At 41.3% G+C, this 27,250-nt stretch overlaps 1 protein-coding gene and 1 pseudogene across 1 annotated transcript; both read right to left on the bottom strand.

The window, feature by feature from the left end:
• Positions 1-2,802: 2,802 nt before the first annotated feature.
• LOC111971442 (ceramide synthase) lies at positions 2,803-20,573 on the bottom strand. Its single transcript, XM_070446259.1, has 7 exons — positions 19,787-20,573; positions 17,447-18,075; positions 17,130-17,213; positions 12,469-12,694; positions 11,965-12,063; positions 11,507-11,613; positions 2,803-6,904 (listed from the first exon to the last, which is right to left on the bottom strand). The coding sequence occupies exons 2-7, from the start codon at positions 17,569-17,571 to the stop codon at positions 6,628-6,630; spliced, it is 918 nt and encodes a 305-aa protein (XP_070302360.1). The 5' UTR covers positions 17,572-18,075; positions 19,787-20,573; the 3' UTR covers positions 2,803-6,627.
• Positions 20,574-21,194: 621 nt separating this feature from the next.
• Positions 21,195-27,250, bottom strand: part of LOC111971251 (serine/threonine kinase NLK-like) — a 37,400-nt pseudogene continuing 31,344 nt past the window's right edge.

Raw genomic sequence — 27,250 nt, 5'->3', positions numbered from 1 at the left:
CTGACTGTTACTTTTGATTTTGACCCCCCCTTTGTTCAGGGACACAKTCCATTTCTGTTAGTCACATGTCTGTGGAACTTGTTCAGTTTATGTCTCAGTTGTTGAATCTTGTTAAGCTCATACAAATATTTACACGTTAAAAGTTTGCTGAAAATAAACGCAGTTGACAGTGAGAGGACGTTTCTTCTTTTGCTGAGTTTAGTTTGCAGTCTTTCCAGCAGTGGTGTAAAGTATTTAAGTAAAAATACTTTAAAGTACCACTTAAGTAGTTTTTTGGAGTATCTGTACTTTACTATACATATGTTTGACTACTTTTACTTTTACTTCACCACATTCCTTAAGAAAATATTGTATTTCTTACTCCATACATTTTCCTTGACACCCAAAAGTACTCGTTACATTATGAATGCTTAGCAGGACAGGAAAATWGTCCAATTCACACACTTATCAACCGAACATCCCTGGTCATCCCTACTGCCTCTGATCTGGTAGACTCACTAAATGCACATGTTTCGTTTGTAAATTATGTCTGAATGTTGGAGTGTGCCCGTGGCTTTCTTTGGGGCTCTCGAGTGGCGCACCGGTCTAAGGCACTGCATCTCAGTGCTAGAGGCGTCACTACAGACACCCTGGTTCGAATTTAGGCTATGGGACTCCTGTGATTGGGAGTCCCATAGGGCGGTCCAAAATTGGCCCAGTGTCGTCTGGGTTTGGCGGGTGTAGGCCGTCATTGTAAATAAGAATTTGTTCTTACCTGACTTGCCTATAAAGGTAATAAGAAAATGGTGCCATCTGGTTTGCTTAATATAAGGAATTTGAATTGATTTATACATTTACTTTGATACTTCAGTATATTTTTAACCAAATATTTTTAGACTTACTCAAGTAGAATTTTACTGGGTGACTTTTACTTTTAATTAAAATATGTCGATCATTATTTGAATATGTTGGTAAGCTGTTGTATAAAAGGAATAATACCCTTGAAACCGGTGTTTGTTGGATATATTGGCACGGTTTGCCGGCCCTCGACTTCTTCTGGGGCCTAACAACACCCGTGCCAATATATCCAACAAACACCGGCTTCGAGGGCATTATCACTTGAGGATCGTACCTTTTAATTTTTTTTTTGCCTAAAATGACATACCCAAATCTAAATGCCTCTAGCTCAGGACCTGAAGCAAGGATATGCATATTCTTGATACCATTTGAAAGGAAACACTTTGAAATTTGTGGAAATGTGAAATTAATGTAGGAGAATAAGACATTAAATCTGGTAAAAGATAATACAAACAAAAAAAACTGCGTTTTCATCTTTGAAATGCAAGAGGAAGGCCATAATATATTACAGTTTAAGCATAATTTAGATTTTGGCCACTAGATGGCAGCAGTGTGTGTGCAAAGTTTCAGATTAATCCAGTGATGYCTTGCAATACTGGACAATATTTTGTATCAAGTGTGCCCAAATGTGCCGAAYTGGTCAATTGATACATTTTCAAGTACATAACTATAGAGAACATACATTTTGTATTACCATATCATTTTTGTAAGTTTACACACTCCCAGGAATGTCATACATGATGGATCATTAGCTTATACACTAACTTTCACACATCTAGATGGCCGGGCGGGGTGGGTGTGGAGCCAGAGACAGCAGGGGTTCAAACTGTAGAACCCAGTTCCTACATTTGAATATAAAAATGGATTTCATCAAACAAAACTATGCTACATTTTATCTCTGGGACCCTCAGGATGACAAATCAGAGCAAGATAAAGTAAGTACATTATTTACGTTCAGAGGTGAATGTATCAAACCAGTTTCTGTGATGTTGTTGTGCACTCTCAAACAATAGCATGGCATTTTGTTTTACTGTMATAGCTACTGTAAAGTGGACAGTGCAGTTATATTAACACRAATTTACGTTTCTGCCCATATAAGACATATCTATGTCCTGGAAAGTTTGCTGTTACTTAYAACTGTCAGGATCAAAATAAATATGAAAGGAGCAAAGCCCAGGTAAAACGTTAGAGGAAAACTGCCTCAGTCTTCTAAAAACCTAACCCTGGGATAAGAGGTTTATCTTTCAGCGAGACAATTACACAAAATRCAATGCCAAAGACACGAGAATTGCTTTCCAAGRGGTGTTAAGTGTTCCTGAGTGGTCTAGTCTCAGTCCTGCTTTAAAAAATCAGCGAGGTTTAAATATCACTGTCCATCAATGATCCCCAACCAAATTTACTGAGCCTTATATAACTATCGATATATAATGCCCTAAGAGTTGTGCAAAGTTGGTAAAATCTTAATGAAAATAATTCACAGCTGTAATGGCTGCCAAAGGTGCTTCCGCCAAGTATTAACTCAGGGGGATGGAGACTTATCCAATTATATATTTTTTCTTAATTTGGAAAATGTCTAACTTTCTTTCCCTTTGAAAATGTGTAGGTTGTGTAGATTTGTAGAAGAAAATATAATTGAATCCCTTTTCGATTGGATTTTAAGGCAGCAAAATGTGAAAAGTTCAAGGGGGTGTAGACTTTCTATTGGCACCGTACACAATTCTCTACAAACTAATATGTTATCATAGCTAAAAGGAATTAGTCTATGTCAACTAAAATATATATTATAAATATAATACAGTATATATGTTTTTCATTTATAGAATCCCACTCAAGTTTAAAAATGAAATTGAGGTACAGACATGACAATAGCAGTCTCAATGAACACCATTTAAAGTGACATCATTGTTCAAAGTATAGTGATTCTTGAATGAAATAAATGGACTCAACCAGGAATCTTCTTTATGCACAAACAAAGGGGAGGATTTTATTGGTCAATCTGTTGCATGTAAAGCAAAAGTTCACTCAAAGTTCTTGGTGCTTATTTTGAAAAGCRGTGCAGTGGTGCTAGAACAGTAGAATCATGATGTCATGTTGGTCGTCAGAGCAGAAGACGAGAGCAGAGTATGTCAGCCAACAGAACAGGTCTGCGTCCGAAACGGCACCCCAGTGTTCCCTACATACTGTAGTGTACTACTTTAACCAGACCCTGGTCAAAAGTAGTGCACTATGTAGGGAACAGGGTGCCATTTCAGATACAGAGCCCACGGTTAGTCAAGCAGCAGTCAACAGACAGAACACAAGCCCATATGTACAAGAAATATATCATTTATATATGTATTCGTATGTACATTCAAACCATTTCAATAAATAACAGAGACACATTAAAATAAATGTATAAAACAAACAATATGGAAGATGCAGTCGATTTTTTTGTAATACTTTCCATGTCAGAGGACATACCGAACTGTAGGAACTGGTCAAATGGATGATGTTTTCTTTTGGGAGGTAACACTACCTAGTGAGCAAAATTGGTCAAAGACATATTTTTTTGCTCATAGGGTTTAACATGAAGGCATCATTTATAATGGACTAGAGGGGGCCAGTTGCAAAAGTAAACACTAGAAAAAGATATCACATTTTTGGCTTAAATCATCATCAACTTGTCTTAACTCCCAACACCTCTCTCACTCACTCAAAGCGTATCTCCTCGAACTAAACTTTGTAATCGAGTACAAATTATATTTAGTGGCAGTTTCAGTGACCTCTGACAGATGCGGAATAGAAAAAAATTGCTCTGGTGTTGAATACGCATAAAAATAAATCATAGGGCTCTATTCAATCTGTAAAGCTGAAGCGTTACAGATTCCGCTATAGAAATGTGTAGGCAATTTCAGATTGAGTCGACATGCAGCGTTTACCGTCAATGCAGTCTCTGATAAAGCGGGAACATTGCCTTTTAAATTTCAATCACACTGAAAAGCTGAACTTTCGTGATGCAGATTGAATAGACCCCCTAATCTTACATCTACCTAGATGTATATATTACCTCAATTACCTCGACTAACCGGTGCCCCCGCACATTGATACTGTACAGGTATCCMCTGTATATAGCCTCGCTATTGTTATTTTACTGCTGCTCTTTAATGAAGTTACTTTTATTTCTTATTTTKATTAAAACGGCATTGTTGTTTAAGGGCTTGTAAGTAAGCATTTCACTGTAATACCTGWTGTATTGGGCGCATGTGAACTGACATTTGTGAACATAATTCATTTTTTAGGAATGACATTTGATTTGTACGATCAACTCTACAGTTGATATCCCTTGTCGGACGCTTAGGTCTACTTTTTGGCATGGAAAATAATGTTGATCATACAATTTCCCAATCAATGTACCTTTAATCAGTGCCTTTAAATCAGTTATAAAGCAAGAATGAAAAGAAAAATCTATCATAACAAAACAAAACAAAAAATCGAGCAGATGATTCGGTTCTGGGTGCGGGGATTAACAAATCCTCAATAAGCCATTTTAAATAGTACCATAACTGACCATTGTAAATAGTAACTAAGTTAAGTGTTACAGTGTTCCCAAGTTAATATCGGCCAATGGTCAAAAAGCCATTCTCTCATTCCTATCATGCAGCTATTCAGCAGAAGACAGCCTGATGCAATAAGTATAGTCCAGCATATTATAAAGTAGTCCCTCTGTGTTTACTTGATGCAATAAGTATAGTCCAGCATATTATAAAGTAGTCCCTCTGTGTTCACTTGATGCAATAAGTATAGTCCAGCATATTATAAAGTAGTCCCTCTATGTGTTCTCTTTTCTTCTATGAACCGCTAGAGATCGGAGACCAGGCTAGTAGTCACAACCAAAGGCTCCAAGTTACAACCCAAGGCAGTGGTCAAGTGTTCAAGGTGGGATTGAGTTTCAAGGACCACATTTCAACCCTCTTGACKTAGGCTTCGTCCCAAATGGCATTTATGACGCAACCTTAGATACAGTAGATWGCTACATTAGTGCGATTGCACACTGTGTCAACATGAGTAAACGACACCAAAAACATAATTAAAATCACAAGTAAAACAAACACACAAAAAACTAAAACTAAATAGTGGTTGAAATTGGGTGGCCCACCACCACCCAATCCAACCTCATCAGTCCCTTCTCTCAGTGCATTGTCAATATGTTTCTTCTTCGGGCACTATCGCACAAATTCCTCAATGCATAAAGAGAGTACAACAGTTGCCAGTACAATCTATTTTAAATTCCCCCCTTAYGGTTGAACACACTGCAACAACTTACTCTGTCAAAATCCTTCCTAGATCATCTAGGAATCCCTTACATYAGCAGACTCTAGAACACCTGTAGAACGCCTGTAAAACGCCTGTAGAACGCCTGTAGATTTTAAAATGTGGTTACCCTGTTTAGCCTGCAGGAGACCTAATTCCACAACAGCCATGGTGATGATAGCAGTGTTCCTGATCATTATATTATGTTGATGGGGTTTCTGAGACATTAAACACCTCTCCAAGCATTGTAAAGATCTGGTAAGCTGCACAGACCCACCCAGTCGTGTACTGAAGACTGCCTGCCAGCATTACTCAACTTGGGTGGGTGACTGGGACAGCACAGCTGCATCATTGTCCCATTTGAGTCTACTACTCCCCCCCTTCTCTCTCTCCCTCTATTAATCTCTCCAACATTCCATCTCTCGTTCTCTCCTCTTTTGATTGAAGTGGGGAGTGAGTACAAGAGGGCGGGAGGAATAAAAATGTCTACCAATACTAAGAAGTCCATCAACATTAATAAATAAATAAATGCTTTGAATGAGAGCAATATAAAAACCTAAAATGACATTTACTCATCTACTATTATAAACTTGTCACATTTTGGGGTAAACCCCCTTCCTCTCCTCCCACATTAGTTTTCTAACAGGAGAAAAGGGAGCGAGAGAGAATTTCAGAGTGGAGAGAAGGCAGAACGAAGCAATACCAGAGGCGCCGGTGCGTGTTCCTCTGTCCTTTCCCAAGACAAGACCCACTCAATCGATCCTGAGTGGATCATCTTGATGGACAAATAATACAGTACCAGGATCACAAGTTGAAATAGTGGTATTGTCTTCAYCCCCCTTTTTGCAGTCACCAAAATGAAATGATCACCAAATAATAATTTACTACATATTTCTATACATTATGATATATTCATTTTGTATCCTTCCCTAATGTAGAACAGCAGTTGCATTTCTCTTTCAAGAGAAGAATACTTTTATCTATCCCTTTAACTCAGTCAAATGAGCTCTATCGCTCATGCTTAATTAGTCTATTCTTCTCTGCCTCCCTCTATCACTATTGATCTTCAATGTGTTCTCACCCTATCATCCTTTTGCTTTTCAATCCATTMATTTGTCCCCATTCAGTTTGAAATCAGTGTGTACAGACACGTAATATTGAAATACTTGCCATTTCACAAGTCTTTCTCCTGTCTATGCTTCTATCTCTCTCCCTTATTCATTTCTTTCTTTCTTTACCCTCTCCTCTTTCAGTCTGTCTCTCTCTTCTTCCAGAGGTCCATGTAACTCTGAAGGGGCACTAGAGGGAGGGGGAGAGTGGTAGAGGATGAGAAACAATTTCTCTCTCCCTCTCTTCTCTCTCCTAGGTTACAATGTCATTGCAATACAGTACAATAGATTCCCTTGACAGACCTCAGTCTTCCCGGCCTGGTCTGGCTGGCCCCGTCCCCACAGTGATCCCTCTTCCTCTCCATCTCTCCCTCCCTCTTTCTTCTCTTTCTCAGTGTGTGTCAGTCTCTCTGTCTGCCTGGTGGGGGACGGCACTGTAGCCGTTGGCCGGGGGAGGTAAAGGGGCTCCCTGGCCGGGGCAGCAGCCCCCATCAGGCTTGTTGAGGGTGGCCGGGGGCCGGGAGTGCGAGGCCCCGGTGAAGAGGCGGAAGGCGCCCCTGCAGATGAGGGTGAACCAGTAGACCTGTGGGGCCATGAGGCAGAAGGCCCCCACGTTGCACTGCCAGGGAGCCACAAGGGGCACTGTGTAGAGGGGGATGGAGGCATACCTGCAACACGAGGAGGATGTGAGGCGTAGGGGGGGAAATGAGGGTTAATGTTTGCTTAATGTTGCTAGCTAACAAGCTTACCCAGATTTTTTAAACTTACTTAGCGCAAACTTCTAAAACAAGACACCTTGTCTCAAGCTAGCTATTGTCAAGGATTTTGGTTTATGGCTAATGACTTTAAACTGAACAATCTGATTTAATACAAATAATCAAGGAAGAATGCTTCCCTTATGGAAAAAACAAGAATTTCACATTGTGATCACGTCCTTTTATGTTAAGTTGATGTGATAACATGTGAAGCAACATGTGAAAACGTGTTTTTGGATCAATTCACATGTGAAATCATTTGMAAACATGTTTTTGGAAAACTTCACATGAGATCATGATTTCACATGTGCTGACATGTTGTCACATGTAGTTTCATATTTCTATCCCTATGTTTCACAAGATCATGTTTTCACATGTTGTAAAATACGTAGTTTCATGTTATCACATGTTCCTTTACATGTTGTTGTAACGTCCTGACCAGAGTTCTTATGTGTTTTGCTTGGTTAGTGTTGGTCAGGACGTGAGCTGGATGGGAATTCTATGTTGTGTGTCTAGTTTGTCTGTTTCTGTGTCCAGCCTAATATGGTTCTCAATCAGAGGSAGCTGTCAATYGTTGTCCCTGATTGAGAATCATATATAGGAGGCTTGTTTTGTGTTGGGATTTTGTGGGTGATTGTTTCCTGTCTCTGTGTTTGTGTTCTGCACCAGATAGGTCTGTCTCGGTTTTCACATTTGTTATTTTGTATTTTGTAGTGTTCACGTATTCGTCTCTTTGTTTATTAAATATGTTGAACACTAGCCGCGCTGCATTTTGGTCCTCTCTTTCACCAATGGAAGAAAACCGTTACAGTTGTCACATTAACTTTACATAAGATCACGTGAAATTCAAGTTGTTTTTCCGTAAGGAACCATGTTAAGGTGTTTATAAGGCATTTGTTTTACCAGTCGTCAGGACGTCACGTGATGGTCCCAGATTGTCCCAAACCATTATAAGTAAAGTAATGAAATGGTATGGKGGTTTTTAGGGCTGACCCCATTTAGTCGACTGGTCGATTGTTTGGTCGATAGGCTGTTGGTCTACCAAGATCTCTTTAGTCGAGCAGTAGCAAAAAAATATATTTATATCATGGTGTACAAGACACCTGTCTGATTCGCGCCTGTCTGAGTGGACTAATCCATTGTGGAGGCCTTCGAGTCCATCACTCTGACATGTGCTACTGAAATTGTATATGGTTATATTACATAAGAACAAATGGTGCAACTCTAATAAAAATGATATTATTTTATAACAAATGCGCTTCCTCCCGCGTTGGATAGTGGTCGCTGTCCGCGGTTCTGAAACACATCAGTGCGCTGTTGAATTGGCGTCTTTTCCTAGACCATCTTGATATGTGCATAATAGCAAAGTTAACCAGCATATTGGTGTTGAGAACAATTTTTTATTTATTTATTTTATTTCACCTATATTTAACTAGGCAAGTCAGTTAAGAACTAATTCTTATTTTTTCTTATTTTCAATGACGGCCTAGGAACAGTGGGTTCCTAGGCCGTCATTGTTCAGGGGCAGAACGACAGATGTTTACCTTGTCAGCTCGTGGATTCGATCTTGCAACCTTTCGATTACTAGTCCAACACTCTAACCACTAGGCTACCTGCCGCCCCGTTGAGAACAATGCGGTGGAAGCAGTAGCAGAAAACAAACCTTGCCTTAATTGTCTATGAAAAGTGAGGAAACCCCAACTTAATTATGTTTGGAGTTTGCTATAACCAATWTATTGATGTGATTATGGTATGCTATAGGTCAGGCCCTATTGGTCACGTGCATACATGTGTCACGTAAAGAGAGCAAGGTTTGAGGTAATAGGGAATGTTTTTCCTAATCAAATTATGGAATTCGGTAACAGAACCTTTCAGTCAGAAATGGCTGTAATTATGTTGCAGCTTCAGCAACACGGACAACGTGATAAACACTGTGGTGGTCTCTGCATCAGGGAGGAGAGAGACAACGGGTGCTAGTCACAGTCACTCGCTGTCTTTTTATTTATTTATTTTTAAACACAGCACAGCAAGTCTGAGCCCGGCAAAATCAAATCAATTGCTGGTCGGACTCGCTCCAAATAATTAATAACAAAATGATTCATCAAATAGTGTGCTTAAAGCATCAGACAAGCTCAGTGAATATAGTTGATTTGATTAAAACACATAGAATGCATCTATATATGGAAGAACACACAATTTAAAATTTAGACCAATCGCTTGGTCGAAAGAACAGGCAACTCTTGGTCGACCAAGATTCTTTTAGTCGGGGACAGCCCTAGTGGTTTTAAAGTAAGTGGTACGCTGTTCAGCTAAAATATGACCCCACCTAGGACTTAAACTCACAACCTCTGGAGTTGAGGTACGCTGATTTATCTGCTGTGCCAGTCTGCACTTCTCTACCCATTAATTACCTATAATAAAGTACATCTGTCACGGATCCCTCCGGAACTTTCATTACGCACACCTGGCCCCTATTCCCACTGATTGTATTTGTATATATGTGCCCTTTGGTTCCATTGGGCACTCGATTATTGTTACAATGTCCATTGGTGCGTGAGAGTACTTGTGAAGTGTGTTTTGGGATTTGCGCAGATGATTACGGGTCTCGTCCAGTGTGTTAATCATTGTGCGAGTGTGTAATTTATTCTAGGTACTCCTCGCTCTTTTGTTTTGGGTTTCTACCCTGTGTTTTGTTACGTTTGTTACGTGTTTGTTTGGTCTTCGTCCCTGTGCCTTTACACAGCATGCCGTAATTTGGGCTTAATAAAAACCCTTATTACGCAATCCTGCGCCTGTCTCCCGAATCTTTTCATACCAACGTGACAGAATAATCTACCATTAAGGGAGACAGCGGGAATGGCCCGTCCGACGACGCTGCGACTGGTCCGTCCGGTGCCGCCGCAACCAGTCCGTCCGACGCCACTGCTACTGGTCCGACGCCACCGCAACTTCGGCAGCGGCAAAAGGCCCGTCTGACGACGACACAACTTCGGCAGCTGCATTGGGTCCTGATCGACCCGCACTGCGTTCCTGTRAWCGTTGCGTCGTAATTTGTGATTCATTTAAAAAACTATTACGCATTCCTGCGTTTGTCTCCCGATCCTTCATGTCAACATCTCTGCACTTAGCTAGAGTGCCATCTGCACTGCTATTTTAGTTATCATTTAATCTGGCTATTCTCTCATCATTGATTTAATTTACTTATATCAGTAATTTGAGGATTTTCTGTATAGTTGTCTAATGTTGGTGGGGCATATTATTCAGTTTTAATGTTATTCCTGAATAACTATGATACATATAGTTTTTCTTGAGTGCATTTTTAACAAAGCTGAGATTCACTTTGATGTCCAAAGTGTAGAAATACAGTGAAATCAGTTATTGACACCGACGTAATGACGTAGCAGAAAGATCGGAGTGCTGTGAACCAAGAGGTTGCGAGTTCAAATCCCAGGTTAAGACACGTTGAATAATAATTACKGTWTCAATAAACACACACAATGTAGTCCTGTACACCGGGTGTACAAAACAGTAGGAACACCTGCTCTTTCCATGACAGACTGACCAGGGGAATCCAGGTGAAAGCTATGATCTCTTATTGATGTCACTTGTTCAATCCACTTCACTTACTGTAGATGAAGGGGAGGAGACAGGTTAAAGAAGGATTTTTAAGCCTTGAGACATAGAACTGGCCCATCCGATGCCGCCACAACCAGTGTGTGCCATTCAGAGGGTGAATGGGCAAGAATAAATATTTAAGTGCCTTTGAACGGGGTATGATATTAGGTACCAAGCACACCGGTTTGAGTGTGTCACGAACTGCAATGCTGCTGGATTTTTGAYGCATAACATTTTTCCGTGTGTATCAAGAATGGTCCACCACCCAAAGGACATCCAGCCAACTTGACAACTGTGGGAAGCATTGGAGTCAACATGGACCAGCATCCCTGTAGAACGCTTGACACCTTGTAGAGTCCATGCCTCAACAAATTTAGTCTGTTCTGAGGACAAAAGGGGGGGCAACTTAATATTAGGAAGGTGTTCCTAATGTTTTGTACAGTCAGAGTATGTCAAAGTGTCAAATATGTAAGTTGAAAACACTATGTTAAAAGTACTGTGTGAAACATAACGACCCATGTTCCAAAAACACATGTTCTTACATGATTTCACGTGTGATTTTCCACATGTGAAATCAGGGTTGATAACTAGAACTAGATAACAACAAAAAAATGGTGACATGGTGCTGAGTAGCTACATACAAGCAAGCAAGATATTTTCAATCAAACAACGAGAAAGCATATTGTTTATTTTTGAATGATTTTATCTGCTAGCTAAATAGCTAGGCCAGAAGCCTACAAACTTAAACTTGTAACCTACCATCGTAGATCTTAAGAACGTGAGATAAAAAAAAATGCATAGATGAAGTTGGGGACAAACAGACAAGCACACAGACAGACAGACAGACAGGCAGAAAGAGAGACAGACATATAGACAGGCAGACAGTGTTCAGTATGTTACCTGCTGTAGGCGTAGTAGAGGTAGGGGAAGAGCAGAACTCGACAGATGAAGAAAGTGACCAGCATGAGAGCGCCATTCACTTTATGAAGAAGAGTGTGCTGCTTCTTGTAACTGAAGGGGACAAAGAGAGAGAGAGGGCAGGAGCAAGGGAGGGGAAAAACGAGAGCAGGGTGAAGGACCGAGAAAGAGAGCTTGGGTAAATGTTAACCCAAAATCACAGGAGACAAGAATGTAAACATGAAAGCTAGTAAGTGAGCACTTCAGAATCAGAAAAGACTAACGTTCTTAGACTGCTGCAAGGGGAGTAGAGACTGAGGAAGAAAGGAGAAGGAAGAAGAGGTGTAGAGAGAGAAAGCAGGAGAGGGAAAGAAAGATCGAGAACGAGAGAGCAAAAGGACAAGGAAAGAGGGAGAAGAGGGGTTAAAAGAGAGGAGGAGGGGAGAGGAGTGAGTGAGTATTACCTGGATGAGGATTTTCCCCAGGCAGACGGACGGAGTGCTGAGTTCAGCCATAAACATGACACCCTGGAAGTAATCCCCCTTTCCCTGCCTCCAGAACTGAGAGAGAGAGAAGAGATGGAGGGCCATGATATGGCTGATAAAGTATATAGACCAGACCATTGAAAGAAAAGCTCAAACACGCACACCTTACTCCCTTAAAAGCACATGTCCATAGAAGGGATGTTAAACATTGGCTGCCAGTAGCAACAGGAGGCAGATGGGGATTGGAGCAGGAGAGTCTAGTCTGCAGATGGCAGCCGGTTAGGGACAATTTTAGCGATCAGAAACCAAATCACCATCAGACATCTCTTTCTGTCAAGACTTAAAGGGTTAGTGTGTGTACATGTTAATCATTCATCATTAGCCCCCCCCCCCCCCCCCCCCTTTAGACATAAGACAGACTGTGGCACGGTAGACTATAAAATAGTCCGCTAGAGCCACCCTAGTTACAGCGATAGTTACCACGGAGACGGGGAAGCAGATGGTCACCATGACGACGTGGTGCAGCACCAATGAGAAACTCTCTGCGCAGGTAGCTGGCACTGCCGAGCCCATTGGCTTTGGCCTGCCGCCCTCCTCCTCGTGCCCTTTAACCTGCAGCTTGTGCCAGTAGCACAGGAACATGGCGTAGATGTCGTACGCAAAGTAGGACACCGCAAACAGGATGTAGGTACTGTAAGCCAGTGTCCTGGAGAGGTGTGGTGCAAGAAGGGGGGGGGGGAGAGACAGAAAGTGAGAAAGGAGAGAGTGAGAGAGAGAAGGTGTAATAGTTGAAGTTCTATGTAACAATGTGTGCCGACATGTACATTGTAGCTGCCTATGTGACTACCATGTAAATACGCTATTGCCTATTTCAGTGCGATGCATCCTGTATGTGAGGCTCTAGCCTAGACGTCAGGGAGTTTAGTGACTGGCCAGGATGCACTGCTCTATGGCACGTGCGTGATTTGGTATTCAAATGAGCCGGCACTCACACGAGCGCCTCCCGACTTTGACTGGCAAATTTTTTAATTTTTTTTTATTTCACCTTTATTTAACCAGGTAGGCTAGTTGAGAACAAGTTCTCATTTGCAACTGCGACCTGGCCAAGATAAAGCATAGCAGTGTGAACAGACAACACAGAGGGCAAGAGGGAGGGAGGGAGTCGGTGACTGGCATTATCTCTCCCCCCTCTCCTTTTTTCCTCTCCCTTTTTCTCCCCCCACCTCCTAATTGATGGAAAGACGAGGGGGAAGAGGTGCAGCTGTGTCACATTGCGAGTTATCTTAGGACAACAGTGTCTGACTCACAGCGTCTCACTAGTGTAAAGTATCTTCCATTCTTCCTCTCCTCCTTCAACCCAAAACAAACCTCCCACTTTAAGTGTGCATTTCATATAGTTTTATGTAGTCCACTGTTAACAAAGATGCAGTTGTAAAACCAGTGGAGACATGTTTGAGTAGTTACTACTACAGTTCCATAGCAGCATGCTGCAGTCTAGGTTTATGGCTTCTGTGTGACTGCATTACAGATACTAAAATAGTGCTGCTGGCTTTGGGACAAATAGAGGTTAATTGGGTTGAAATACTAATTAGGTTAATTTCTCTAGGGTAGGGGGCAGCATTCGGAATTTTGGATGAAACGCATGCCCAAATTAAACTTCCAGCTACTCATCCCCAGAAGATAAGATATGCATATTATTAGTAGATTTGGATAGAAAACACTCTGAAGTTTCTAAAACTGTTTGAATCATGTCTGTGAGCATAACATAACTTATTTAGCAGGCGAAACCCCGAGGACAAACCATTCAGATTTTTTTGTCTCTTGAGGTCACTCTCTTTTCAATGTGTTTTCATTGGGAAACCAGATTTCTAAGGGACCTGCTTGCAGTTCCTACCGCTTCCACTGGATGTCAACAGTCTTGAGAAATTGGTTGAGGTTATTCCTTTGTGTAATTAAGAAGTACGGCCATCTTGAACGAGAGTCACTTGAATTGTCACTTGAATTCACTTGAATTAGCTATAGTTGGTTTTAATCCTGTATTGAACACAGATCATCCCGTCCTCAATTTTATCGATTATTAACGTTAAAAAATACCTAAAGTTGTATTACAAAAGTAGTTTGAAATGTTTTGGCAAAGTTTACAGGTAACCTTTGAGATATTTTGTAGTCACGTTTGAGCAAGTTGGAACCGGTGTTTTTCTGGATCAAACGCGCCAAATAAATTGACATTTTGGATATATATCGACGGAAATTAATCGAACAAAAGGACCATTTGTGATGTTTATGGGACATATTGGAGTGCCAACAACAGAAGCTCATCAAAGGTAAGGCATGAATTATATTTTTATTTCTGCGTTTTGTGTCGCGCCTGCAGGGTTGAAATATGCTTCTCTGTCCTTGTTTACTATTGTGCTATCCTCAGATAATAGCATCGTTTGCTTTCGCCGAAAAGCCTATTTGAATTCTGACATGTTGGCTGAATTCACAACCAGTGTAGCTTTAATTTGGTATCTTTCATGTGTGATTTAATGAAAGTTTGATTTTTATATTAATTTTCATAGTAATTAATTTGAATTTGGCGCCCTGCATTTTCTCTGGCTTTTTGCCAAGTGAGACAGTAGCGTCCCGCCTAAACTCAGATTTTTGGATATAAATATGAACTTTACCGAACAAAACATACATGTATTGTGTAACATGAAGTGCTATGAGTGTCATCTGATGAAGATCATCAAAGGTTAGTGATTCATTTTATCTCTATTTCTGCTTTTTGTTACTCCTCTCTTTAGCTGGAAAAATGGCTCTCTTTCTGTGACTTGGCTCACACCTAACAATCGTTTGGTGTGCTTTCGTCGTAAAACCGTTTTGAAATCTGACACTTTGGCTGGATTTACAACAAGTGTATCTTTCAAATGGTGTAAAATACTTGTATGTTTGAGGAATTTAAATTATGGGATTTCTGTTGTTTTGAATTTGGCGCCCTGCAGTTTCACTGGCTGTTGACGAGGTGAGACGCTACAGTCCCACATACCCTAGAGAGGTTAACAGGGACAAGGTGAGCAGGGAGAGAATGACAGATTATTACGCACACATACTTGAATACTTTATTTGGATCGAAAGTTAAACATACACAGCAAATTGGCCAGTGTTAACTTGTGTTGATTTTTCAATGTCACATTTCTAGTGTTGATTCAGGAGTGAAATTAACACTCAGTGGTGTAAAATAACCCCAATGTGGGGGTTAATAACAAGTGTTGCGTGTGAGAGTGTGATTGTGTCAGTTTTACTCTGTGGAGAGTAAAACATTCCCATCAAAACCACGCCCATCATTATCAGATTTCCCAGCATGCTCTACTACCAGGTAAACCTTCTTAGGATTGTTTTTAATATCTGTATTTTTGCATGTACGTTGACTGATTAATCTCATGCTACACAAAGATAAATAACATACATTCTTCTAAACTAATCCAATCAGATTTATTGCACCACTTACCGAAATGGTTGTTCCAGTTCAAAATGGTTTAGGCCGAGAAAGAAACTCTGGGGTAAAAATTGCGCTTGGTTCATAGAACCGAGGTTACGTGAGTGACCTCCGGTAGCCACTAAATGCGGTTGTAAGTTTCCGTTTTCTTCCAAGAAATGTTGCTTTAACTTTTAAACATTAGAAGCCACAAAATATTATGACCCCTGAAAACATAAGACTTTCAGAAACACACGTGTCTTCTGTTTCCCTCAGAACAGAGTGGACAGGACCAGGCAGTAAATCAGACGGGCGAAAAAATAACATGATCAATTGTGGTTCTTTTCTACACAGAAAAACATACACAATTATTGCCTGTTGTTTTCCTAAATCCTGAACTTCCCAAATCCGTTCTGATGTATTTCAAACCATACWTCTGACTAAAATACTATTACAAATCAGTCTAAAACAATGTTTGACAGGCTGTCATAGCGCCAATTAAAACATTCTTTGTTGATTACGTCACTTTTTTACTTGGTGGGGTTACGAAACATTTTTTATATCAAAATGGGGTCACGGACCAAAAAMGTTTGGGAACCCCTGCTTTAGGTAGTCTCCTCACAAATGTTACTAACCCTAACAGTCATTCTGAATGCAGATGCGGGTGAATAAAAATTCCAACTGTTGGATGTCCTAACTGGCTGAATTCCAATAGGAATCATACATCACTTTGCAAGCCAGCAGAATGTGACTTGCGGGCCTGATGTGGCCCGTAAACTAGGAGGTTTCTTAACACCACTGTGGTAGGGTAAAACTTGGCCATCAAACTAAGGCCTTATGATATATTAAATGTATTGCCCTAAAGAGCTTAATTTTAATGATAACATTTGCCTACAGTAGGAAGTAATTTGGTGAAGTCCACAGGGCTGAAAATGAACGAATTCAACAACCATGTCTCTGTCACCAACAAATACAGTCATGGGTGGTGACTCTACAATTTACTCGAAAAAGCAAGACGCACTGGGGTGTGGCTTTCAATTAGTTGTTTTTGGCGAGTTAAGTCATACCGTATAAAATAARAAATCACGATAGCTGTGATGGAAATATGTAGTTTAGGTACAATTTTATAAATGCCAACAGATCATTTGTTCGTTGGACATGGTGTGATTTTTTTGTGTTGGTAAAATTAATTACGTGAGAAATAGTGGTGGAAACGCCTTTATGCGCAAATATTTATATAATAACCATCATATCAAAGTAAACTTGGAGTCACAAGATGATATGGTGTGCGGTACTCCCACTATGACTTGGGAAACCATGCAGTTAATTAAGCTTCAGATTAAATAAATTACGATTAACTTCACATGGTGGTGTAAGTGCATGGTGATTTTGATGCTCCTTTCCAATAAATATTGTGGGTCTTATTCTGGTGACATGATAGCAGGAACTGGGTTCAGAACTACAATGACAAAAACTGTATACCCAAAACAAAGGGCACTTTAGAGACTGGAAGGGCAAAGAGGCATGTGCTCTGTACAGATAGAGCCTATCTGTGCAGGTGCCTGCAAACATACACACACACACACACACACACACACACACACACACACACTCACACACACACACACCTGGAACACAAAACTTTACAGCAACTACTACTGCATTATCATTATTTTGTAATTACTGATCCTCGATGATGTCCTCACAGGAGGATGCGATGATGTAGCCAGCTGAGGAAGCCATGATGGCTTGGATGGATGACACCAGCCTAGTGGGGAGAGAGAGGGCAGAGAATGGGGTTTCAATTTACATATTTATACCCATAACTCCATAGAAAAAAAGTATTGACATTCAACAATGTAAACCATAGCAGAATAGTATAAAATGTCAAGCAAAGCATAATAGCATAAGATAAAGGTACGATAGGTCTGCATAGTCCTCACATTGACTCATCTGACTTGTGTGTGTGTGTGTGTATCTGACTTGTAAGTGTGTGTGTACCTGGCAGACACTATGGTGGCGTCTCCCTCGCTCAAGGCCAGGCCTGGGGTGTGTTTCAGGCATCTCTTAGACAGCAGGAACAGGCCCGGGAAGAAGATGGAGCCAGCAGCCAGGATGCTCAGCATGGTCCCTGAGTGTGTGTGTCTCAACAGGTACCTCACCACTGCCCTCAAACCACTTGACAAGTGGGAAAGGTTGAATGACTGATCTATGCAGGGTACTCTCAAAGCTATGGTAGCAGTTTCCAATGATCATTTGCTGCTAGATGTTTGAAGGCATTGATAGGTATATCATTAGAATGCGTGACAGCGTGTAAGTACTGTCAATAGAACACCCGTACAGAATTTTAGTAATGCTATCCTAGTTATGTTATGCTAGTAGTAATGTTATACTAGTGTTACGCTAATGCAGTATGTAGTCAAATGCTGTATTTGTTATTAGTAGGCTAGTTTTGGGGATATATGGGGAATGAAAATGGACTTGCTAGTGGTTACGGTCAATGTTAATAAAATAGATACATCAGGAAAGAGAGGGCTACGATAAAGCTGTGGGTGGTGTGTTTGTTAACTCCCCACACCTCCCTCCCAACCCCCTGCTCATAACCAGCAGAGGCCTGGTGGCTTCTGGGTCTACACACACACAAAGACAGACAGGGAGACAAGAGAGAGAACAAACAGAAGATGGGGGGGGGGGGACGACGACAAAGAGAGGGAAAAAAATATAAATCAAATCTATTTCACACACCTTGATTAAGAGTTCAGTAAAATGTACAATAAATGAGTTATATGCACATAAAACTGTTCAGCTGTCGGCATATAGTTTCTACGAATGTCACATTTATTCAGTGTCATCGTGCAGCCTTTTAAAACATGAYCAAAATCGTATCCACTCAAGTAATTACCTTGTGTGTAGACAGCCCTACACCACACTCTAATCTCACAAATGCTGACAAATCCATTGACTACACTGTAGGCGTCATGTATCGCTGGCTGTACCAGTTGTGCTACWTGACTCCGGTGGGGAATGAATTAATTTAGGTTTTCCACTGTCATTGCTCTCTAGGTAAATGYATGTACTCAGTGGGACTGGAGAGACAGGATGAATAGGTGGAGAKAGAAAGGTGGCTGAAAATAGATTTAGAAAGGGATTAGAAAAGCAGGAGATTTAGACAGAGTACAGCTGGGAGAGAGGGAATTAGTGAGACAGAGAGAGGGGGAGATGGGGTGACAGTTGACAAAGGGGAGTACCTACAGTACATATGGGATATGATGAAGGGTATGAGGGGTGGGGTGGAGGAGGRTGTTGTTGGGGCGGGGCCTAATTGTTCCATCCTAGGCTGTTGGACAATAGCGGTTAGGTGATGCACCATCACAATACAACAACAGGTTCATCCCATAACCAACAAACACATGCACCTGCACGTGGTTTTGATTGAAGGGATAAAGGCCTATCTGGACATAATATAAATACTTTCAGATATATCTTGGCTAGCTGAATTTTTTGGGGTCAGCACAGCAGTACATAGGCAATTTACAGGGTGGGATCATTTTTTAAAAACTAGTCCCCTCCATAACCCCGTCCCCTATGATGCCAAGCATATCTTGACGTTGCTATATCGCTAACTTGGTAGAAAACACAGGCTCATTTCACTCATAACCTAGYTGGCAAGCCCGTGCAACAACGTGGCTCAGACTCAATTATCAAAATACGCAATGCGAGTAAGTAACCTAAGTAAACACGGTCCTCCTCTATTAAAAAATAAACGGGACAAGTCTGTGTTGCACTAAATAGCAGTTATCACGACCCATTAAGTCAACTCAACAACACATTATTCTGAAAATGGCAGACTTGTGCACGTCTTGGAACGGCTCCAAATCTGCATAGGCTAACCATTGTMATATGTTTGATTGCTAGCTACTGTTGCCTAATGTAGTCCAGTGTAGACTACAAGCTGGACAAATCAATGTAACTATTTGAGTGTGACTGAGCTCGCTATATTTTCATTCAATAMATTTTTACCTGGAGTCGTTTCATGCACAAGAGTGATTGAAGCTTGTAACAGGTAGTGTGGCACGCGGTTTGCCTAGTATGAACACACACGCAAGGGATACATTGTCTAGCCTGTTWTCAGTTTTTACAGACAATGCATGCTTGCTAAGGGTGACAGATTATTCAGGCCTGTATAAACTAAAGCGTGACTGTTTGCGACAGACAACATTTATTACAGACATATTGAGTTTCTTGCCTAACCTCGGAGCAGGATGGTGAGAACGAAGAAGAGTTAGGTGTTGGGGTAATAAAGGGAGAGTACAAAAAAAGGGATGGATAGGCTAAATTTACATTTGGGTGGTGCGGCGTCCCGTTCTGCGGCCCGGTCGGTCGGAACAAGGGGAAATCAGTGTGTTGGGTCCTGGTTGTAGCCTACACGTCGAGAATTGTTCCACATTATTATTGTGTTTTGTTGCCTTATTCCGTGTTCTGGATATCTGCAAGAAATCAGAACGTGCGTCAAGCAAGACAAATTGATGTGTGGGTCCTGTCTTGGTCCGAATCAGAATATGACTCCCTCCCCGACGTACTGCCTTCGGATCGTTGCTTCAGTAATTTTATTTCTGAGCGGCAAAATGCTTTTGAAGTCGATGGCTCTCTCTCGAGTGTTTTGATTTATATTGCGAGGGCACAGCTCTTCTCGCGTTTGGCCGCCGTACTAGTCTACTGATATCTGAACAGTTAAGCCATATCGACCGACCTTATTGCTTGCCGTATACATTCACTGTGAAGTCTTCAGCTGCATATTATTKTATGACCTGTCGCACTGGATCCGTTGGCGTAGAACAAATTTCAGCAAACATTAGTCTAGAAAAAAAATCCTAGTGTATGCATGATACAGTCCCGCTGTGGATAAAGTGTAGCCATTAAGCCGGCTACATAGCCAGTTCGCTGTCACCTCTATCTCCTCCCCCTTGCTCCCGGGTATGGTAGGCTATGAGGTAGCCCCATAGGCTATGACTCCTAGGACTAGCCCACTGCTGTCCCTGGATAAAGTATTTTTATTTTCAAGGGCAACGGACTTTAATAGCCTACCAGAAGTCATTTTCAGATAAAGCTGGCTAGGAAAAACTCCTTAGTTTTACAAGACATTAAACTGCAAGCTGACAAACCGTTGGTTGAATTATTAATTTGACTATTTTGAGAATGAACGTATCTATGCTCAAAGTCAGATAAGACTGTAAAAGTTCCACAAACAGTGGGGTCCGCTAAACTACCCAGCCTACAGTGGTTAATTAGGTCTATAGGCCTACAGCTCTCTAAACATTTTTGATCTTGTAAATTAAGATGTTTAGCACATGGATAGAACATAATAGAAGCAATCTAATGTCCACAACCTCTGCAGGTCAACCTGATAACCTGTACAATGTGTGATAAATTGGGTAACACTTTACTGAAAGATAGACACTTGTCAAATGTATAAACTGATTATATCTCAGTAACATATATAGGATATAATGCAATAGGCATAATAACCATAGTTATCAGACATGTTGAAATATTGCCATATAGAAAGAGAACATAAAACTTTCTGAACACAAGAAAAAGTATACAACCAAAACATAAAACATTGTATGGTGCAAAAAATTACTTGTAATTTGAGGCAGCAGCCCTTAAGTCAACAACCTGATACAGTACAATGTAACTTTGCCCTTTGAGCCCCCTCCCCATTGATAAGCGGACAGACACCACACAGGAATATTATCCAGTGACTATGCATTTATTCATTCACTACTTTACTCTAGTCGTTTTCTTAAGAAATTCAAGTATTTGTTGGGAGCACAAGTCCAAAACGTTTCCTAAAACATGACAAAAAAACAAACCAACCAACAGAATTTTAACATTTTMAAAACAGCAGTATTCAACATCGGTTTCATATTCAGAATAATCAAAAAACACAAGTATCACTTTTTTTCCTTTCTTATCACCAGAAACATTTAACATCAACATTCCCAGGTGTAGTCTTCTCTCCAGTGCCTATTGAGCTCATGAACAAAGGATATAGACTTGCTTCCTTTTCCTTCCGTAGATGCGTCCCAAATGGCACCCTATTCCCTATATACTGCACTACTTTTGACCAGACCCTCAATAGTGMACTACAAAGGGAATAGGGTGTCATTTGGGATGGATCATAGATCTGAAGAGAACTGGACATCTGAAAGCAAATCCCTAACGGTGCTTCTCTCTACTACATTGCTCTAACCAGTCTTCTCTTCTCCTATCAGCGCCGATGAAGGAAAGAAGGGGAGGTTAAGAAGCTGCTTTAAGCTATTGAACTGCCAGAGGCGGCTCCTCCAGTGAGGAACGGGATGTCCTTATTGGCTTCTACATTAAGCATAGCTGGGTCATACTCCTTAGTGCACACTGTAGAAAAACATTTAGCAACAAGTGGCTTATTTGGACAAGTTCAAGTAGTCCCTCCCAGTTTTAGTCTGTTTTATTTTTTTGGTGCCTAATGAATATGACCCTGCTATAAAAGGCGAACAGAGACGAGAGGACAGTGTGAGGGGGATAGAGAGAAGAAAGGAGGGTGTGAGGGAAAGAGACGGACCCTGGTGAGCTCTTCTAAAACTCAGCCTGCTTGGGCTCTCTACTAAAGACAATAGCAAAGTTGTGAAACCAAAAAATAACTTTTTAAATGTATCACATCACATCACAAAAGATAAAAATATGAATCATATTTCCTAAAATCGAATTAATTAACATCACCACAAGGAAGGCATGTCCATGGCGACAACTCCCATTGCACAGCCTTCAAATCCAAAAGCCTCTTCCTTTTTTTTTTTATATCATAAATACAGACATGCAGGTTTAAGTGAAACATTCTGGCAATCCCCATCAACCCCTTAGCCTACACTTCCAAAAGCACCATCAGGTGGCGGGACAAGGGCCTGACCACTGCCATGACGGCAATGCCAACTAGCACAGTGCAGCTTCTTCAGGAGCCTCATTTTAGTTAGTACTAGCTCCAGTCAGAGCTTCAGCGCACAGAGATTTGCGGTTCCTCTTTGTGGAGAAAAAAAAAAGTTGAGGCACACTGTTATTGGTGAATAATATCTGTGTGTATTTGTGTGGTCGGGTCCACAGTCTTTGCAATGGAACACCTGAGCCGTGAACTCAACTGGAAATAAACCAACAACCAATAAAGGAAAAACAAAATACAGCAGCATTTCACCAATACATTTCAACAAGCTGTTCTTCCTGTCAGGACAGTGATTTAGTACAAAGGAATGACATCACGTTACAGTGCGTAGTAGTTGAGTTGGGTCTATGTACACTTTACCCAGTAGACTCTCTCTGGGTTCCCTTTTTGACTCCAACTGTTTTTGAGGTAATGAAATCATTGAAGCAGAAAACTGCACTTTCCCTTAAACTCTACACACACACACACACACACACACACACACACTGAAAGGGCTGACTACTCAGTACATGTGCTCAAGCTCGAACCGCCACTCACAGAGAAGCTAAAAAAAACACAAATTAAAATATAAAATAATATGATTTTAAAAACATGGGCGAGGCTCCATCTGCCTCAGAAGTCATGGCCCCACCCAATCATAGAACCAGGTCAAGTTGTTGTCTTGGAAATGTTTTGATCTTATGGACAAGGGCAGATTGGGAGGGAAGATTCACAAGTAGCACGGAATGAACCTCAAGGCCAGAGGTTGCATTGTAGCACCAGTTTACCGAAGATATTGAGAATGGGCCCAATGAAACTATCAAACCAAATCAATGGAATCAATGATAAAGGTAGGGTCATCAATGTGACATTAACATGACTAAGTCACTGAGAGCACAGGTAAGAGTATGGTATCGCCAGGAGCACGTTGCTTAGACGCTTTTCATCATATTGCACGAGGCTGGAATGACTTCAAAATTAACAGAGTAGAACAATTATTCAACATAAATTAATTAAACAGCTATTACTTTGTCTCCACCTTCAACCACATTGGAGCACAACATAACACAACAAAACTTCAACTCTTCTAGTAATAAATGTTTCCAATAATTTCCCTCTTCTACCACTTTTCTTCTTTATTCCTTTTTTAAAATTCAGCAGCACATTTTAGTTTTCAGCATTGGGGAAATGCCTATAGCGTTGGTGTAGTCAAGTCTTCACCAGTGTCAATAGTAGTTTTCATAGTTGGGAACTGTAGTTGTCATTGAAGGGAAATGTAGTCTTCAGTACAAGTGAGCATTTCCTCTGACAGACACTGTTCTTCTCTCTGAGAGGCTGGCGTACTGTTTCATTCACACCTCCCCTCCATCCAGAGAAACCCAAACCTATCTCTATTATATTGACCAAAGCAAGTSTTGTTCATTTTATCAAACTGAATTTCCCATGATTCTTCTTGTACATGAACGATACTCCCCTTCATCTCTCCTCCTTCCTGGAGACTTTGGAGGAATGCCACGCGGTAGACCTGAGTTATCAAGAAAGATAGACAAAGAAAGAGAGAGATGTAGATAGTGCAAGGCAAAATAGTATTTTAAGCTGCATGTATATTAGTTGTGTTCATCCCTCCCTTGGTGTTCCTCACCTGATGAAGGTCTTGAAGGCGGCACTCTGGGGGTTGATGCACAGCGGCACTCGTTTCCCCTGCTGGTGCTCTGTTATGAAGCGATGGATGAGCTCTGATAGAGCGAGAGAGAGAGGGGAGAGATTGCGAGAACGAGGTCGCAACAGGCCAAAATTCAAAGAGAAGAGAATTGAAGAGAAAGAGTAGAGGGAAAAGCACCAGATAGCTCCTACCTTTGCCCTGCCAGACAGAGAGCAGGCTGTTATCATAGCTGTGACTGAAGTTCCGGTCGGCGGGCGGTTCAAAGTCACGCGTGTACACACGCCCGCTGGGCACCGAGTAGCAGCACTGACACATGCACGTGTGGTAGCGCAGACGGCCCTCGTCCAGGTAGGGGTGGGAGAGGGCGTCGCTGCCCGAGATCCGTTTGGCCTGAGTCACACACATGGAGAGAAAGTTGGTCCCTCGCTAATCTTGTATTTTCTCCCTTACTGTAGCTAGCTATGCGTTTTCCTTCTCAGAGGTAGCTAGCTACATTTTCAGCTCTTGTTGCTTAAACTTCCCTATAAAAGAGGTAGCCAATTGTGTGACAATAGACTTCTGTCTCTACTCACCGGATCAAACACCAGCATACGACACAACAGGTGCACGGCCTCGTGAGTCGCCCCGTCCGACAGCATATATAACACAGAGAGCGACGGCTGAGGGGGAARGGGGGGAGAGAGATTTTACATCATGAACTGCTGCACCTGGTTTTAGATAAGGATTGTGGGTAGGGTATAGATTAGATAATATCTGGGCCCTGTTTCCCAAAAGCATCTTAAGGCTAAGTTCACCAATTAACTTAGTCTTCCAAGACGCTTTTGGGAAACTGGGCCATGAGCAGTAATATTTTGGCACCCTATTTCTCCCAAAATATTTTTTGGGGGGGGTTTTAACAAACACAAACACGTTTGGCAGGAGATGCCAAAAGTGTTTGTTTGTGTTTATGTTAATACACCCCAATTCGTTTTTTTTTAAAGAAATAGAGAATTGTGCAAGGGTGCCAAAATACTGTGTCCATCTTCCATGCATAGCCTACAATCCAAGTATAAAAAGTATAACAAATTAATTTTATATAGCATACACCATCACAATAAATCCATTATTTATTTTAGACAGGTCTAAAGAAACATGAAGAAAATGTAGCCTATATTGGAAAAACAGAATAGCATATTTTCAGTTGTCCTTATGTTAGGCCCTGATCTTGCTATGCCATATGGCTGTGGGCTACACTAATTCATTTAGCAAACACGATTTGCTTAGAATTCCGTGGCATTCTTTTATAGTATGAAGAATACAATTGAACATAGCTGAATAAAATAGAAAGCATATTTTCCACCAAACGATTTCCGAAGGAGTGACACATGCAGCTATTCAGTGTTGAGCATTTAACAAAGAAACAGGGGCTCCAATATGTTTAATTTGGAGTTATTTATGCAACGTTAGTTGTGATACAAACTTAGAATGTATTAAAAATCAAAACATATAGCCTAAGACTGCATGATGCGACAAATGATTTGAAAAAAGTCACATGAAAGACATGAGCTCTTCTCCTTGTGCAGGCTCCACATACTTCATCATTCTCTCATTCACAATTTGACAAGCAAATGAAATCAAATTGTATTTGTCACTTACACATGGTTAGCAGATGTTAATGCGAGTGTAGCGAAATGCTTGTGCTTCTAGTTCCGACCATGCAGCAATATCTAACAAGTAATCTAACCTAACAATTTCACAACAACTACCTTATACACACAAGCGTAAAGGAATGAATAAGAATATGTACATAAAAATATATGAATGAGCGATGGCCGAACGGCATAGGCAAGATGCAGTAGATGGTATAGAGTACAGTATATACATATGAGCTAAGGGAATTCCTATTTAAGAATGCTGTTCATTGACTAAGTTACTCCCGTGATTGCTCAACACAGAAATGACTTGCGACCCTGAAATCAATAAAAGATGGAAAGCATTACAGTCCAGTTTATTATTGTATCTGTTAGTACATATAAACATGTTAAGTATTTTACTGTTGCCATGTCTGTAACTCGTGAGATGTTCGTTAAAACTTTTCTTATAACTAATTTGCTACCGCACTTCGGATAGCGTACATAAAGTAAGCTCTGCAGTACATCATAAGCTGACACTGGGCTCAACCCATGCTCCTGTGCAATGGGTCTTGGACTTCCTGACGGGTCCCCCCAGGTGGTGAGGGTAGGTAAATCTCCACACGCGCTGATCCTCAACACTGCTGGGTACTTATCTCCTCACAATGTTTGGCTCTGCCCTGGCGATTATCAGTCTCTTCTTGTGTCCGGTTGCACTGTTGTACGATCGGGAAGCGCAATGGAGGTGGGCGGTGGCCTGCACCGGCTGCTCCAAGCTACCTCTAGTGCGCAAGTCGTGTAGACGAACTACAGTGGCTGGTCTTTATCTTCATATAGCAGGACGAGCAGGCTAACAGGGAGGAGGTGAGGGTCTCGGAGTGTGATGTCCAGGAAAATACCCTCACACTCAATGTCAACAAAACAAAGGAGATGATGTGGACTTCAGAAACAGCAGGGAGTAGCCCTATCCCCAGTCGACGGGAATAGTAGTGGATGAAGGTGGAAGTTTTAAGTTCCCTCGGCGTACACATCCGGACAAACTGAAATGGTCCCACCCACACAGACAGCGTGTGAAGAAGGCGCAGCAGCGCTCTTCAACTCAGGAGCTGAAACGAAATTTGGCTGTCACAAAACATTCACAACTTTACAGATGCACAATCAGAGCATCCTGGTCGGGCTTATCACTGCTGGTGACGGGCAACTTGCTCCACCCATAACAGTAGGCTTCCAGAGGTAGTGAGGTTGCACAACGCATCACCGGGGGCAAACTACCTGCCTCAACGACACCTACACACATGTCAACAGGAAGGCCAAAAGATAATCAAGGGAAAAACCACCTGAGCCCTGCTGTCCCCGCTATCATTCCAGAAGGCAAGGTCAGTAACAGGTCATCAAGCGGGGACCAAGAGACTGAAAACAGCTTCTATCTCAGGCATCAGACTGTTAAACAGCATCACTAACATTGAGTGGGTGCTGCAACATACTGACTCATCTCTAGCCACTTTAATAATTAAAAATGTATTATATAAATGTATCACTAGCATTTTAATATAATGTTTACATACCCTACATTTATCATC

The sequence above is a fragment of the Salvelinus sp. IW2-2015 genome, linkage group LG13, assembly GCF_002910315.2.
Source record: "Salvelinus sp. IW2-2015 linkage group LG13, ASM291031v2, whole genome shotgun sequence".
In the NCBI taxonomy this organism is placed as follows: Eukaryota; Metazoa; Chordata; class Actinopteri; order Salmoniformes; family Salmonidae; genus Salvelinus; species Salvelinus sp. IW2-2015.
The sequence above is the reverse complement of the archived record's forward strand: the minus strand, read 5'-3'. Positions and strand labels throughout refer to the sequence as shown.

Bases quoted from the DNA above. Each gene is read 5' to 3' on its own strand.
- LOC111971442 (XM_070446259.1), bottom strand. From the start codon at position 17,571: ATGCTGAGCATCCTGGCTGCTGGCTCCATCTTCTTCCCGGGCCTGTTC. The intron at 12,695-17,129 runs GTAATTACAAAA...ACACCTCTCCAG, and splicing joins GAGGACATCATCGAGGATCA to GACACTGGCTTACAGTACCT. The intron at 11,614-11,964 runs ATACTCACTCAC...CCCTTCAGTTAC, and splicing joins GGAAAATCCTCATCCAGGTA to AAGAAGCAGCACACTCTTCT.